Source organism: Stenella coeruleoalba (assembly GCF_951394435.1).
Source record: "Stenella coeruleoalba genome assembly, chromosome: 1".
In the NCBI taxonomy this organism is placed as follows: domain Eukaryota; kingdom Metazoa; phylum Chordata; class Mammalia; order Artiodactyla; family Delphinidae; genus Stenella; species Stenella coeruleoalba.
The window spans coordinates 88,234,874-88,249,698 of record NC_137169.1 but is presented as its reverse complement, the minus strand read 5'-3'; the positions used below and the strand labels follow the sequence as shown (position 1 = coordinate 88,249,698).

At 40.3% G+C, this 14,825-nt stretch overlaps 1 protein-coding gene across 2 annotated transcripts in view; it reads right to left on the bottom strand.

Moving 5' to 3' along the window:
• Positions 1-1,451: 1,451 nt before the first annotated feature.
• CDC14A (cell division cycle 14A) overlaps positions 1,452-14,825 on the bottom strand; it is a gene marked incomplete at its 3' end in the record, with an annotated part of 164,610 nt that continues 151,236 nt past the window's right edge. For both annotated transcript variants that reach the window (XM_079913594.1, XM_079913593.1), the window contains exons 12-15: positions 6,848-6,963; positions 4,764-4,811; positions 2,611-2,733; positions 1,452-1,902 (exon numbers count right to left, since the gene is read on the bottom strand). In XM_079913594.1, the coding sequence (XP_079769720.1) occupies positions 1,452-1,902; positions 2,611-2,733; positions 4,764-4,811; positions 6,848-6,963 (738 nt within the window). The remainder of the gene's footprint in view (positions 1,903-2,610; positions 2,734-4,763; positions 4,812-6,847; positions 6,964-14,825) is intronic.

Genomic DNA, 14,825 nt, shown 5'->3' with positions numbered 1-14,825 from the left:
TGCGAAGTATAATGACTTGTAAAACTAGTTATAAAAATGTATAATAAATACACTTCATTTTCCATCTAATCCCAGTTACTAGGATTTAAGTTTTACTGATACATATGTACCCATAACTTAGTGGGATTAGAGTCAAATTAAGGGGTAGAGTGGGCCTAGGCTATAATCTCTACAGGAATCTAAAATAATGTTGAGAAACATCACTGGGAATAAAATCAGATCGGGGGAAATCATATGTGCCAGAAAGGACTGTGTGTGGAAAAAAAAACTTTGAAAGACGCCTGAGGTAGGGATGGGAGTAGTAATGAGTCCAACCAACACACACACACACACACACACACACACACACACACACACGCTGCATCTTCACATTCACAAAGTGGTTTCTAAACTGCCTTCTAGGGAAAGTGGGTCCCATTAGCTTTTACCGTGGGGTATGGATTTGCTGAGAGGCGGTGAGAGGCACACTGCCACCCGCACTTCTCCTCCCCTCCCCTCCCCTGCAGAGACCCGCTTCTTCCAGGATAATGGCTGAGGAAGTGTTTGAAGAACAGTGGACATGAAGGGGTGCCAGACCACAGCCTTCCCAGAACACCTGGGGCTTGCTTGTGCCTGAGTGGAGTCAATGTCGCGTTTTAACATTGACTGACATTGCCTTGATCTGTGGCATCTATTTCTCCTTCCTATCTTGTCCTTGTTCTCTCACATCAAAACTCACATTCCCATAGATCTCAATTCCTTTTGAGGCAATCAAAATATGTGATTAAAGTGATTCACGGCGGGGGGGGGGGGGGGGGGTGGACCAACAAGATTTTACCCTAATAGGGATTACTGGTCACAAAGGGGGCTTGGTAACCAAAATGAAGCGCTCATGGGTAAAATGTGTTTGGAGATCTTCCATCCTGTCTCTAGAAGAGTGACAGCTAATTTTAAACGTCTTCCTGTTACCCTGCCTTCCCGTCCCCTACATCCCGAGTACCTACCATAAACCTGCCATATAAGCACCCTCCATTTGCCATTTAATAATTCTGGGTCAGTTCCCTGCAGGTGACCTAGTCAAGGGCTTGATGGTGAGTTCTGAAAAGACACTGTTCATTCAACACCTTCCACATTTAAATACTCCAAATTCATCCACTGATAAATGATGTAGAAAAAGCCAGGATAAAAAAAAGCCACTACAACCAAAGCAGATGCTGTCTGTCGTATGACTCGACCCCTGACTTTGCTGAGTGATTCGAAACTTCAGTGAAAAGTAACTGAAGACAACGGTGTCCATGATGAAGGGAATGAAAGCTGCTACCCTTCCTAGAGAAATCACTTTAAAAGGAGTGGGAAAAGGAGAAGAAAAAGAAGGAAGGAAGAAAACTGGGTCGACACTTGGCATTTACTTGAAGAAGAGCCAGCAGATGTACGTGCAGAGACAGTTTCACAGCACAGAGGGAAGGCATCGATCAGAAGGCTTCCTTGGCGCAATTAAATTTCTTTGGTGGCAGCCTCGGCTGGGAAGGCAAGGCACAAAAGTTGTGTTCAGGGTTCTGAGGGCCAAGAGGTGGTGTCTGTGAACTTACAGGGATTGATCGGCTCAGGAATCTCGCTGAGGAAGAAGAAAGGCCGGTGTAGGAGGGCCGCAGGGCGGTGGCGTGATCCTCGGTCTTGGCGCTGTGAGGGCCTGGCTGACTGTTCAGGGCACTCCCACTGCTGCTGTTGCTTCTGCTGTACTGGTTGTTGTTGAGCTCAGGGTAATTTCTGGCAGGCAGCTGGGAGCTGCCGTTCAAGAGGCTGGTGAACGGGTTGCCTACGAAACCCACCTTGGAGGGTGAGGCAGTCTTTTTGTTCTCTGGATCGTCTGCTGCAGCGTTCAAGTTCCCTAGAGAACTGGCTAGCCGGGAGTTCATGGAAAAGCTGAACGAAAAACACAGGTGGGGCGGGGGGGGAACATAGACAGCCATGTATACTCACACAGGGTTCACGTTTCTAAAACACATGATTACGACATTAGGGGAATGGGATGAAGACAGTTCTGATCAACGCAAATGGTGACAGAATTGCTCTTGGTGATATTATAATATGTGGCCTTTAGTTATACATGGTAAGTTCCTCTGTCAAAAGTAGTTAAGACTCAAGAAGCTGGCTAAAACAGTTTGACCAGAGATCCTGAAATAGAATATGTGCGGGTTTCTACTTGCCCTGTGGCAGGAAGTAAATGAAAAGGACTATATAAGGGGAGAGTACAAAGCAGACCTAAGTACAAGATTTAACTTCTATATATTTGATCATATGACTACATCAAACATCCCTACCCATTTTAGTTCAGCCCATACACATCAGGGGAGAAAATGACTATGTCGTATATTATTAGTCTGCGCCACTGAGCTCTGTTCCCTGGACCATGTTGGGCAAGCTCTGGAAAGGGATGCCGTACAGCATTCCCTCCATGGCCATGTCCCCACAATTCAAGACAGGAACAGAAGCCTAGAGGGTCGCAGTACTTTTTGTGGTTTCTCCCCTTCCCCCAGTCCCCTCCTCTCACAAACTTCAGCCAAACTCATTGTCTGCTGCTGCCTTCCTTTACCTCCTGCCAGTGCCTCAGAAGGAGGAGAGAAAAATTACCTTCTTACACTGGTGCCTGAGGACAAAGAGCCTCTGTTTATCCTCTTGGCCATCACCGAAGGGGACAAAGCCACTTTTGAGGTCTTCAAAGCAGATGCAGATCCTTGTGGGGAAGAACTCAATCTTTGTGGAGAAAAATGGGCAAAGCGTCACACAAAAGCTGTGTTATCTTAACATTCAGCAATAGACTAGGACAAGATAAACTAATAAATGTTAAAGAGATCATGGCAGGTCCTAGTAACAGTAGCCAACACGGCCACAGCCCTCACTCTGTGCTGAGCGCTCATCTAAGAACCTGACGGACATTAACTCAGCTTCTCCTCACAGCAACCCCACGAGGTAGCGAAGACTGCACTTTGCAAGTGAGCAAATGGAGGCACAAAGGAAAAGCTCCTCGTCCAAAGTCACTCAGCGAGCGAGAGGCAAAGCTGGGATTCAAATCCAGGATCCAAAGTCCTGGGGGTGACTACCATCCTGCCATCCTTGATCACTTCCCTTCCTTGACACTGGCATCCATTCCTTCCAAGTCCTGAGATTCTACCTCTCTATATTTCAAATCTCTCCTTACCTTTCCACTCTGCAACTGCCCTAGGAGAGGCCATCATTATTTCTTATCCTTGACACCTAGCAGCACCTTTTAATCTGGTTCCTTAAAACTCACATTCCGAATAGCCTCCAACAAAATCTAAAATATCTAATCATGTTGCTTCACTGTTTAAACCATCTAATTTGCCTTCAGTGCCCAGAAAGCCTAAACTTCTTGGCTTGGCTTTAAAACCCTCCAAAATCTGGCATTTGCCAATCCTCCACATTTTCCCACCAGACACCTCTTCTCCAGCTACAGAAAATGCCCTGAGATGCCTGGATAGACGGCGTCCACACCTCTGTCCAGTTTGCATACGCTATTTTTCCTGCCAAGGCATCTTCTCCTGTCCTTACCTCACCTCTACACACATCTTTTTCTTCCACCTCCATCTGACTCACTCCCATTGCTTATCCTTTAATGGTGCAATCAGCTGTTACCTCTTACAGCAAGCCTTCACTGAATTCCCAGGCGGGGTAAGCATCAAGTTTCATCATATATTCTCATAGTAAATCACAGCTCTTGTACCACATTTCATTGTCTAATATCGTCTACTTCCCTCGAAATTAGCTCCATTACGAGCAAAGAACTGCTTCTCATTTCAATTCCCAGACTAGCACAGTGCCAGACTCAGAGTAGGTGTTCAGGAAATATTTGCTGAGTGAACAAAAAGGGAAAAGTGACTCAAATCTGGACTATCAGGGCCCAGTCATGGTTTTAATACCAAATGTGTTTTGTCCTGGACAAATCTTTTAATGTAGCTGGACCCTGTTTTCCTATCTGCTATAGAAAAGCTGATTTACTTGTAGACTCTTTTCTTCATCATCTTCCCTCCAAACAGCAGCTTACAACATGGTTTGCCTCTAAATCAAGAACAGGAAAAGTTGTACAAGGAAGCAGCTCAAGCTTCTGGAGAAGTCTGGGCCATCTCAGAGCTGCCCTCACTAAACAACCCTAAAACCTAGAGCTGAATAAGAACAGAGCTGAGGAATGAGTCAGCTTTTTCCCCCCATCTGTTGATGACAGTTTTGGGCAAACATTTCTACAGCCCTCACTAAGACCTACCCTTGATCCTGGTATCACTTAGACCACCAGGGAGTGTTCAGGGAACATTTTTCCAGAGAAAAACACTAATGTTTCCTCCTCAAATGGAGAATAGGGAAGGAAATAAAACTAGAAAACAAAGGAAGGGAACAAATACATGCAAAAATAGGAGGAAAGAAGAATAACAGAAATGTTAAAAATTCAAGGCAAAATCTATCACTGGCTTGAAAGGCATGTTGCAGAGCCACTGTAGTTTATTAGAGATCCCACCATGCACTGGGCACACCAAGTACATTGGCATCGTTCCCACAGCCATAGGGCCCTGTAGACACCTCAGGAAAATAACATTTTTGCAGGGTGAGCATTAAATACAAAGCATATTGTAACAATCTAGAACAGAAAGGAAGGAATTTTAAAAGTGAAAAGCTGTGGGCAGTTTATTTCTATGGGCTTAAGGGTTGGGAAATGTATCTAAAGGGTAGCATTTGTTTATAAGCTACTGGAAATTCAACCTGGTTGACAGTACCTGGAAGGCTGGGACACTGCTCTTGGATGCCCTTTCATATCCTCCAACCTACAGAAACCAAAGACAAATGTTCACACAACACCAGGGTCACACATTTAAGCCAAGACCAAAAGTCACATCATCTGGAGTCAGACCAGCAAAATTATTAAATGGGCAAGAGGGATAAACCTTGCAAATGGATATTAGTATTTATTCACTTTATAAAATAAGTCCTAGAATCAGCAGGAAATCTATTTTAGTCATTTTGTTTCCTCTTGAATTTCCTTTACAGCAAAATGCTTTTTCATCAGAAGGTGGTATTGCATCTACTCAGGTTAAAGATGTTTGATCATGGTGCCATGATGCTTTTAAGAAAAACTAAATTCCAAAAAATGAGAATATTTCTGAGGATAAAAAGAAAAAGAAAAACACCATGTTGGAACGAACCTTCTAAAGTTTTGTGTAGTGAAGATTCTCTGGCTTCTTTCACCTTTTTATTTGTCAAGTTACACCTCAACTTACCCTTTCCTCCCCCTATGATTTCTTAAAAATCAAACATAAATCTGTTTGAAGTTAATTTTAATCAATATGATGCAATTTCTTAGAGTTTCAAACAAAAAATGGTGAATAAAAAAAAAAAAAAGATTGGTGGGCTTCCCTGGTGGCGCAGTGGTTGAGAGTCCACCTGCCGATGCAGGGGACGTGGGTTCGTGTCCCAGTCCGGGAAGATCCCACATGCCACGGAGTGGCTGGGCCCGTGAGCCATGGCCGCTGAGCCTGCGCGTCCGGAGACTGTGCTCCGCAACAGGAGAGGCCACAATAGTGAGAGGCCCGCGTACCGCAAAAAAAAAAAAAAAAAAAAAAAAATTGGTAATGTAAACTGATCTTGAAGAAACTTCCACTGACTTAGACAATATATATAGTGAAAAGAGCATGAACTTTGAACAGTGCTGGGTTTGAATAACAGCTAGGGAGTGATTTAACCTCTCTGACCTCAAGCAACCAACACAAATGTGGGTAATGGTGCACACCTTTTGTGTTAACTCGGTTAATCCTCATGTCCAAACTAGGCACCTAACAAGATTCCTGGCCCATAGCACCTGCTCAGTAAATGGTACATTTCCTCAACTTCCTAGTGGTAGTTGGTGATTATTACTAAGTACCAAACTTGCTATCCCACCTTTCCATTTTACTACAGAAAACAATCACCTCAACTTTGAGCTATATGAACCTTCATTTTTCAGGGCAGGAAACCAGTACCCAAAGCACAGATAATGGTATGACCAGACCCAACCTGACTTAAGTGTTATAATCCTCCCAGATAATACATAAAACTAAATTCCCTGTGAGGAGTCTGACATTTATCATACTAGCAAAACATCTCTCTTGCTATGCATTTCTCTCACTTAAAAATCAAAGGAAAGTAGCCACTTCTGGTTATATTCATTTGTGGACTTGCCACTCCTTATATTACAATAAAGAATCTTGATGTTTACAGATTTTTGTACCTACATTGATTCTGAAGTCTTTTTTTTTCACTTAATCTGAATTATCAGAAGATTTCAAAGGTTGTGGTCAGAAGTTAAGTCCCATCAATTGATTCTGATGAGTAATTTCAGACCTCCAAACCAAGATGGTTTGTAACTTTACAGGCAAGAATTGCTTATTCAATTCTCAAAAATAGAAAGTAAGGCTAAGGAGTTAGGATATAACAAAAGCTTGGCATACTATACTTATCTGCACACTCTAGATTAAATACAAATGCTTGGCACATCTGTGAGAATTCACCATAGGACAGGAAACCCATTCACAGGAGAAGAGTCCATTCCAAGTGGAATTTTGAAGAGTCCCAAAGACAACCAACTGCTTAGCAGTTTAAGGTGGAATTCCAGAGATTAAGATGCAGCAGATGCTTTCAATAAGCTTCTAAAATTTAGCTACTCCCCGCAGTGATAAAATAATTTAAAAAATGACACAAAATAGTAATAAACCAAAAAATGAGAGGTAAACATAGTACTTGTAGAATGATATTCAAAAGAGAAGATTAAATATTCTATCCACAAATGGAGGTACAATATAAATTTAAAAGTTTCAAACAGATCTACCTAAATGCACACGATGGTGAGGAGCGTGGCTGTCTCTGACTTTTTAAGGCACGTAGTTTGTCTCCCTGGGTTATATTATTTTTCATTTCCACATCTTCATCCTCTTCTAAATTATTCTGGAAAAAAATTCATGTTCCACAGAAAGGTCATTACGAGTAGTTCTACTTTATATAGATTTCTTAACAGTTTATAGATTATCTCGGTATATGGATATGTTTTATACAGATTATCTTAAATAGTTTTAACGCACTATGAATTCAGCATTGGCCACATATATCCTAAAGAACGCTGGACTAATCACCAATTAAATATACTGGTCGAATTCCAAATCAAAGAAGCATGGGTATGGATGTGGTAGAATTTATTAAAAGGAGCTCTGTTACAACGGACCACAACCATGGAGACTTTCTTGCAGACAAAATTATGCTTTTGAATACAGCTTAGACATAGGTTGGCTCAATAGATACAGTACAAATATTTTTCCAGAAGCTACCAGCACCCATCACTGCAAATTCCATAGCTTGTTTACATAAGTGAAAGATAAAACAATTTAGGATATCTATACAGTAACTTATTAACATCATTTAACATTATTAAAAGCACTCAAGATTTTTCCAAGCTTACTAGACTGGGAAAGTGTGTTTCCTGCTGAACCAAGTCTTGTAGTTGGAAATATATATATAAGTACCACACCAGGTCTTTTTTGCATACCAGGTCACATTTAATTCTCACAACCCAGGGAGCGGTGGTGGGGAGGGCACCATTACCCTTAAAGATGAAAAAAGGAGGTGCTTGTGGAAGATAAGACTATTGCCTAAGCTCCCCTAAACTCTTCATGACAGAGCTATGATTTTAAAATCAGATTTCTTGTCCTCAGATACAATGTTCTTTCTAAAATATATGCCACGGCACACTAACACTCCACCATAAAGATTGTATTTTTCCTCACCTGAAAATAAATCAAAAGGTTTGAATTTGCTAAGATCATTTCTAGCCGTAAGAGTCTCCTCTCTTCTTTAAAGCTAGAAGTCTTATTTGATGAAGAATGTACAAAAACGCACTTCCCTCAGTGACCTTTTAGTCATTTTTGACAGCCATTCCTGAATCAAAACACTTTTTTGTTCCTTGCCATCTATTTTGGGGTCCATGGATTCATCTGGGGCTCAGTAGGCATGTCCTGGGTAAAAAGACCACACCTCACCACTACGGCTCTGATTTAAAAAAAAAAAAAAAAGACATACAAAATACACAGCTAATAGGAAAGAAAAAGAAATGAAGATGAAAGCTTCCCAGAGGAGACGACAATCCCTTAGCTGAGTCTTAAAGAATGAGTACAAGCGAAGCAAGTCAAGCCAAGGTCACAGGAAGGGCCGTGCTGGCAAAGAACTCTGATTTAACAGTCACAGGACCGTGGAACCCCAAAGTCGGGGGTTCTCTTAGAATTATTAAGAGATGCCCACCTATAAAGTCCCGAGGAATCAATTATATCATTCATCTTTGTCCATACAATCCCAGTGGGGGGAAATCTACTACCACCCAAGGAAGCCTGTAGGAACAGAAATCAGGCACGCCTGAAGGCTAGGCTTGCAAGCAGGATAGTAACACCTGAGAAGCTGAGCTTAGCTTCGTCTAGCACCCAACATGCTGGGTTGGTCGCAGTTACGTGTGCCTGACAGAAGGACAACACATAGCCAAGAGGCTCCAAAATATGAGGGGGTATCAAGAAGTATGTAAGCCTTCATAAGATTGGCAAGGAGAGCTTCTTGAAGGTCGGACCGGATCCACACCACAATCCGTTTCACTGTCTAATGAGTGCCTTAGTGAGAAAGCCAGGAAAGCACGTTTGTCTATTCAACTAGGAGGATCTTTGCGTTCTCAGCTCTAAAATGCCTTCAAAATTCTAAGGAAAAGTAATTCTCAACTTGAAATTGCAATATTCAACCTATCTGTCAAGTGTAAAAGTAGAATAAAAGTACAAAAATTTACCTCTCTGACAATCTTTCTGCGAAAACTATTATAGGATATGCTTCATGAGAAGGAAAGAAGACAACATGAGATCCAGGAAAATTAGGGATCCAACTGAGAAGTGTGAAGAGAAGGCCTTGGGTCAGAACTCTGTATTTGGGCTGTAGAACAATTAGTTCAGGTTGGAAGGCAGAAGTGTCTTCAGGAAAACAACAGATTTGGTTAAGATTTTTTTGCTGTGTTGAGATTTTAAAAAAAATTTTAATTGCTTGGCACAATTTGGGGAGGAGGGGAGAGTAGCATTCTCTTTTCCCAGATATATAGAAAACTACACAAATAAAAAGAGCAAATAACTCTAGGGGGAAAAAAGGAGCTTCAACAAAGAAATCAGTCATAGTGGGCTACTAAGCTCAACAGTGAGCAATATTTGTAATAATGTATACATTATTTGGGTTTAACCAAAAATTATAATATAGCTATATTGGGAAGCTAGGGGAAGTAGAGGTGATAGCAAGGTAGGAGAACTAATCCTATCTACCATAACCAGGAGGCAATAGAAAAATGTCCGAAATTGATAAGCTTTTAAAAGTAGCATTATAGCAAGATATTTAGGGCTTTCCTGGTGGCGCAGTGGTTGAGAGTCTGCCTGCCGATGCAGGGGACACGGGTTCGTGCCCCCGTCCGGGAAGACCCCACATGCCGCAGAGCGGCTAAGCCCGTGAGCCATGGCCGCTGAGCCTGCGCATCCAGAGCCTGTGCTCCGCAACGGGAGAGGCCACAACAGTGAGAGGCCCGCATACCGCAAAAAAAAAAAAAAAGATATTTAGAAATTTGGCAGTTAATTTGCTTACAGGTTTCTCCCGTTTGAGAATGGGTCTGGGGATACAGAAAGGTGGGATAGGGAACTGATTTTTTATTAGAATTCAATACTTTTGCTATTTCTAAAACTGCGGTCATATATTATTTTCTAAAATAAAAATTAATTTTAAAATATACAGTTAAAGAAAGTAACAGTATGTTTATATTATAGTTACTTTACATGTGTTTATTTCTTCCACTTTATTGTAAATCTTAAAGGTGAAAAAATTTTAAATTATAATACATTTCAAACACGTAGAAAACAACAAAATGATGTAACAGCCAGCCATGTACCTAACTACCCAGAATTAATATATTTTTTCTTAAGCTCCTTAAGGAGTTTACTTAGGTACACTGGCTCTCAAAGAAAATGAAAACATTATATATTAAGTCCCAGCTCTCAACCTCTGGAGAAGGAAACCATGTCTTTTCCAAAGAAAAAATATATATATTTTACCATATAATACTTGTTTGTCATAGGTAACAACAAACTACAGAAAAGAGATTAAAAAAATATTAAAGCCACCTACATACTTACCATCAAAGTAAAGCACATTAGCATTCTGTCATATAGTCTTCCAGACTTTCCCCTGTGCTATCTATACATACCCACCAACACATTTCTTCCTCTCAAAAGGAGGTTGAATTATACATGCTGCTTTGTAACCTACTTTTTCACTTAAATATACTACAGAAGTGTTTCAGGGTAGATTTTAAAAATCTTCTACATTATCATGTTTTATTGCTCCATAAAATTCCATTGTTGAGATGTATCAAATTTTATATATTTTGCCCTAAGTCAGGCTGTTTGCTGTCTTTCATCACTATAAACAGTTCCAACAAACATCCTTCTATAAACACATGGTTTCTGAACACTGTCCTATTATTATTGCCTTAAGATAAATGCATAGAAGTGGAATTGCTAGATTAAAGTCTCCTGCTACATGTTATCAAACCGCCCTCCAGAAAGGCTACACCATTTTAAACTCCAACTAGCAATGTTTAAGAGCTTTTTAATCCCCAAACCCTTGCTAATACTGCATACATTTCTTTAATCTCATACAAGTTGATAGGCATAAATAGCATCTGTGTTTCTTTCATTCCTAGAGAAGTAGCACATTTTTTTATATTTACCAACCATAAGGGCCCCCATTTTCTTTTATTTGTGTACATGGAGTTTTCACATTGATATTTTTTATAAATTTATTTATTTTCTTTATTTATTTTTGGGTGCATTGGGTCTTCATTGCCGTGCACGGGCTTTCTCTAGTTGAGGCAAGCAGGGGCTACTCTTCGTTGTGGTGCGCAGTCTTCTCATTGCGGTAGCTTCTCTTGTGGAGCCCAGGCTCTAGGCGTGTGGGCTCAGTAGTTGTGGCTCGTAGGCTCTAGAGCACAAGCTCAGTAGTTGTGGCACACGGGCTTACTTGCTCCACGGCATGTGGGATCTTCCCGGACCAGGGCTCAAACCCATGTCCCCTGCATTGGTAGGTGGATTCTTAACCACTGAGCCACCAGGGAAGCCGCACATTGATTTCTTAAGAGCTCTTTACATTAAAATAAAAAAAACTTTCATTTGAATGTGTTGTAAATATTTCCTTCCAGTTGATTAATGTGAGGAGAATAACTCAGAGAGATCAAGACTGGGGGCGGGGGGCACAGCAGTGGTCTAGTGAGAGAGGACAGATTGGATTAAGGTAGGAGAAACTGCCTGGAACTCAGGACCTGGAGAAGGAGGAGGGAGGGGAAAAGATCTGGACACACAGTACAGGTCTGAAAAATATCTGCTAAAATATAAATCATGTTTTTTTTTGTCTCAACCTATCTCCCCTTATTTTATTTCTGTGGCTACTGTAAGAAGTTTTAGCCATTTTTAGGACTAAGAATATAAAATATATGAGTTATAAAATTCTTAGTAAATGATTAACAGCCTTCAAACTCTTGACAAAAATAGTTATATACAATGTTATTCAAAACACATTTAAATTACAAAATTAAGAAACAGAAAATTTAAACAGAAAATTTAAACAGAAAATTTAAATTACAAAATTAAAAAGCCCCACACACCTACGGTCAATTAATCTTTAACAAAGGAGGCAAGAATATACAATGGGAAAGAGACAGTCTCTTCAGCAAGTGGTGCTGGAAAAGTTGGATAGCCGCATGTAAATCAATGAACACACCCTCTCACCACACACAAAAATAAACTCAAAATGGCTTAAAGACTTAAACATAAGACAGGGCACCATAAAACTCCTAGAAGAGATCACAGGCAAAACATTCTCTGACAGAAATCATACCAATGTTTTCTTAGATCAGTCTCCCAAGGCAACAGAAATAAAAACGAAAATAAACAAGTGGGACCTAATCAAACTTACAAGCTTTTGCACAGCAAAGGAAACCATAAAAAGAAAAGACAACCTACAGAATGGGAGAAAACATTTGCAAATGATGAACCAACATGGGCTTAATTTCCAAAATACACAGCTCATACAACTCAACAACAAAAAAACAAACAACCCAATCGAAAAATGGGCAGAAGACCTAAATACACATTTCTCCAAAGAAGAAATACAGATGGCCAATAGGCACAGGAAAAGGTGCTCAACATCACTAATTATTAGAGAAATGCAAATCAAAACTACAATGAGGTTCCACCTCACACTGGTCAGAATGGCCATCATTAAAAAGTCTACAAATAACAAATGCTAGAGAGGATGTGGAGAAAAGGGAACCCTCCTACACTGTTGGTGGGAATGTAAGTTGGTGCAGCCACTGTGGAAAACAGTATGGAGGTTCCTCAGAAAACTAAAAATAGAATTACCATATGATCCAGCGAGCCCACTCCTGGGCATATATCAACAAAACTATAATTCAAAAAGATACATGCACCCCTATGTTCACAGTAGCACTATTCACAATAGCTAAGACATGGAAACAACCTAGATGTCCATCAACAGATGAATGAATAAAGAAAATGTGGTACATATATACAATGGAATACTACTCAGTCATAAAAAAAGAACAAAATAATGCCATTTGCAGCAACATGGATGCAACTAGAGCTTATCACACTAAATGAAGTCAGAAAGAGAAAGACAAATACCATATGATATCACTTACGTGTGGAATCTAAAATGTGACACAAATGAACCTATCTATGAAATAGAAACAGACTCATAGACATAGAGAACAGACTGGTGGTTGCCAAGTGGGAGGGGGTTGGGGAGGGATGGAATGGGAAGTTGGGGTTAGCAGATGCAAGCTTTTATATATAGAATGGATAAACAACGAGGTCCTACTGTATAGCACAGGGAACTATATTCAATATCCTATGATAAACCATAATAGAAAAGAATATTAAAAAAAGAATGTATATATATATATATATATATATATATATATATAACTGAATCACTTTTCTGTACAGCAGAAATTAACACAACATTGTAAATCAACTATACTTCAATAAAAAATACTTTTATAAAAAGAAAAAAAAACTATATAGAAGAGGACTTTGGTCTCCTGGAATCCTGAATAAGCCACGCAGACAGGAATATAACCAACCCCTGTATTTATTAGGGTACTTATAATATATACTAGGTCACAAGTGCCTGCGTGGGGAAAAGTATATTAGAAAATAGAGTTCCATTTGTCATGAGGCATAAATCAATCCCAAGAACTGGGGGACCGAGGGCAGTTTGAAGATCTTTCTCATCAGGTACTGTTATACCGCATTCTTTATACCAAATTCATTCCTCATGATGACTAACGATGAACAAAGTCACAAACGATAAATGCCGAGAATTTAACCCAGGCCTCTGTGTGCTCTTGGGCTCCAGCCCCTTTCCCCAGAGTCCCAGTGTAGCCCCCCTCTTGCTCTCAGCTACTCTGGAAGCAGCAGATCCCCTGAAACAAAGCCACACGATTGCTGGCAATGGTGAAGAAGCCTAGTTCAGGGAAGACCCTGATATCTTGGCTCCCCCAAGGACAGGGGTCTGTTCTCAGACCCCCTGTCGCCCTCTGGAGGGTCTGAGCATCAGTGCGTTTTCTTCTGGATACAAGCCTGCCCTACATAAAGACAGGAAAATAGAGCCAACTAAAACACATAAAGAAGGAGAATTTTTAAAGATATTGTTATTTATAGGTGATGGTCTAGCTAAAGAACAAATAGCATAAAATATGAAGATGTATTTTATTCCACCAGTTGTTCTCTATATGCAGACAAGATGAAAACCAAAATCAAATAAATTAAATTGTGTCCACAGATTTCAGTTGGATAAATTACTGACCAACGCATTAATAAATTTATTTACTAATGTTACCATTAATAAAATGGTAACAGAGAAAACTACTAGGGAGGCCATTGTGTATGCCATTAAGAAAAGATATTTTAGATGAAATATAGCACACTATGGAATAAAGATGGAAGAGTTATAATAGAAAAATGACATAAAAGGAGAGTTTGAAATAGAAACAAGTAAAAATAGAAGTCTAAGGACTGAAAGAAAAAGACAAAAATGGAATTTTTAGCAGATTTAAATGATTTGGCAAGGAAAAATGACTGGGTCATCTCTAAAATTCTTTTCATCTCTCAGATGTTAAACCTATGAGATGTAAAAGTTGGAGAAAGGCAAAGAGGTCACCTTCATAAATTGTTTCTGATCAATAAAAAGTTTGGATTTACCAGAGCTCCCCAAATTCGTCTCCTCTTCCTTTTCCCTGCCACTGGTTCAGACCTCGTCACCTGGACCACTGCCTCATGACCAACTCCCTGGCCTTCCAACCCCGGGCCACACACAGACACCAGCACCCCTTCCACAGCACAGCCAGGGTGAGCCCCTCAAAGGGTGAATCTGTGTACTGTCACTCCCCTTACTGATAGTCTCTGGTGGATCCCTGCGGCTTTCAGATTGGACCTGGAATGCCTCAGTGGGCCTAAGAGTGGAAAGAAAGGTGCTTAAAAGTAGGGCCTTAGAGATTTAATTTTTACTTCATAGATTTTTTTAAAGATGTACCCTGCTTATGGGCAAAGGATTTTATAAATCATGGTAACTCACGGCTAAACGTCAGCAGCACCTGTATCTAATTAATATCTCTAACTCAAGAGTACACACTGACTGGTGTGCTAATACTGGACTATCACCCTAGAGTAGGA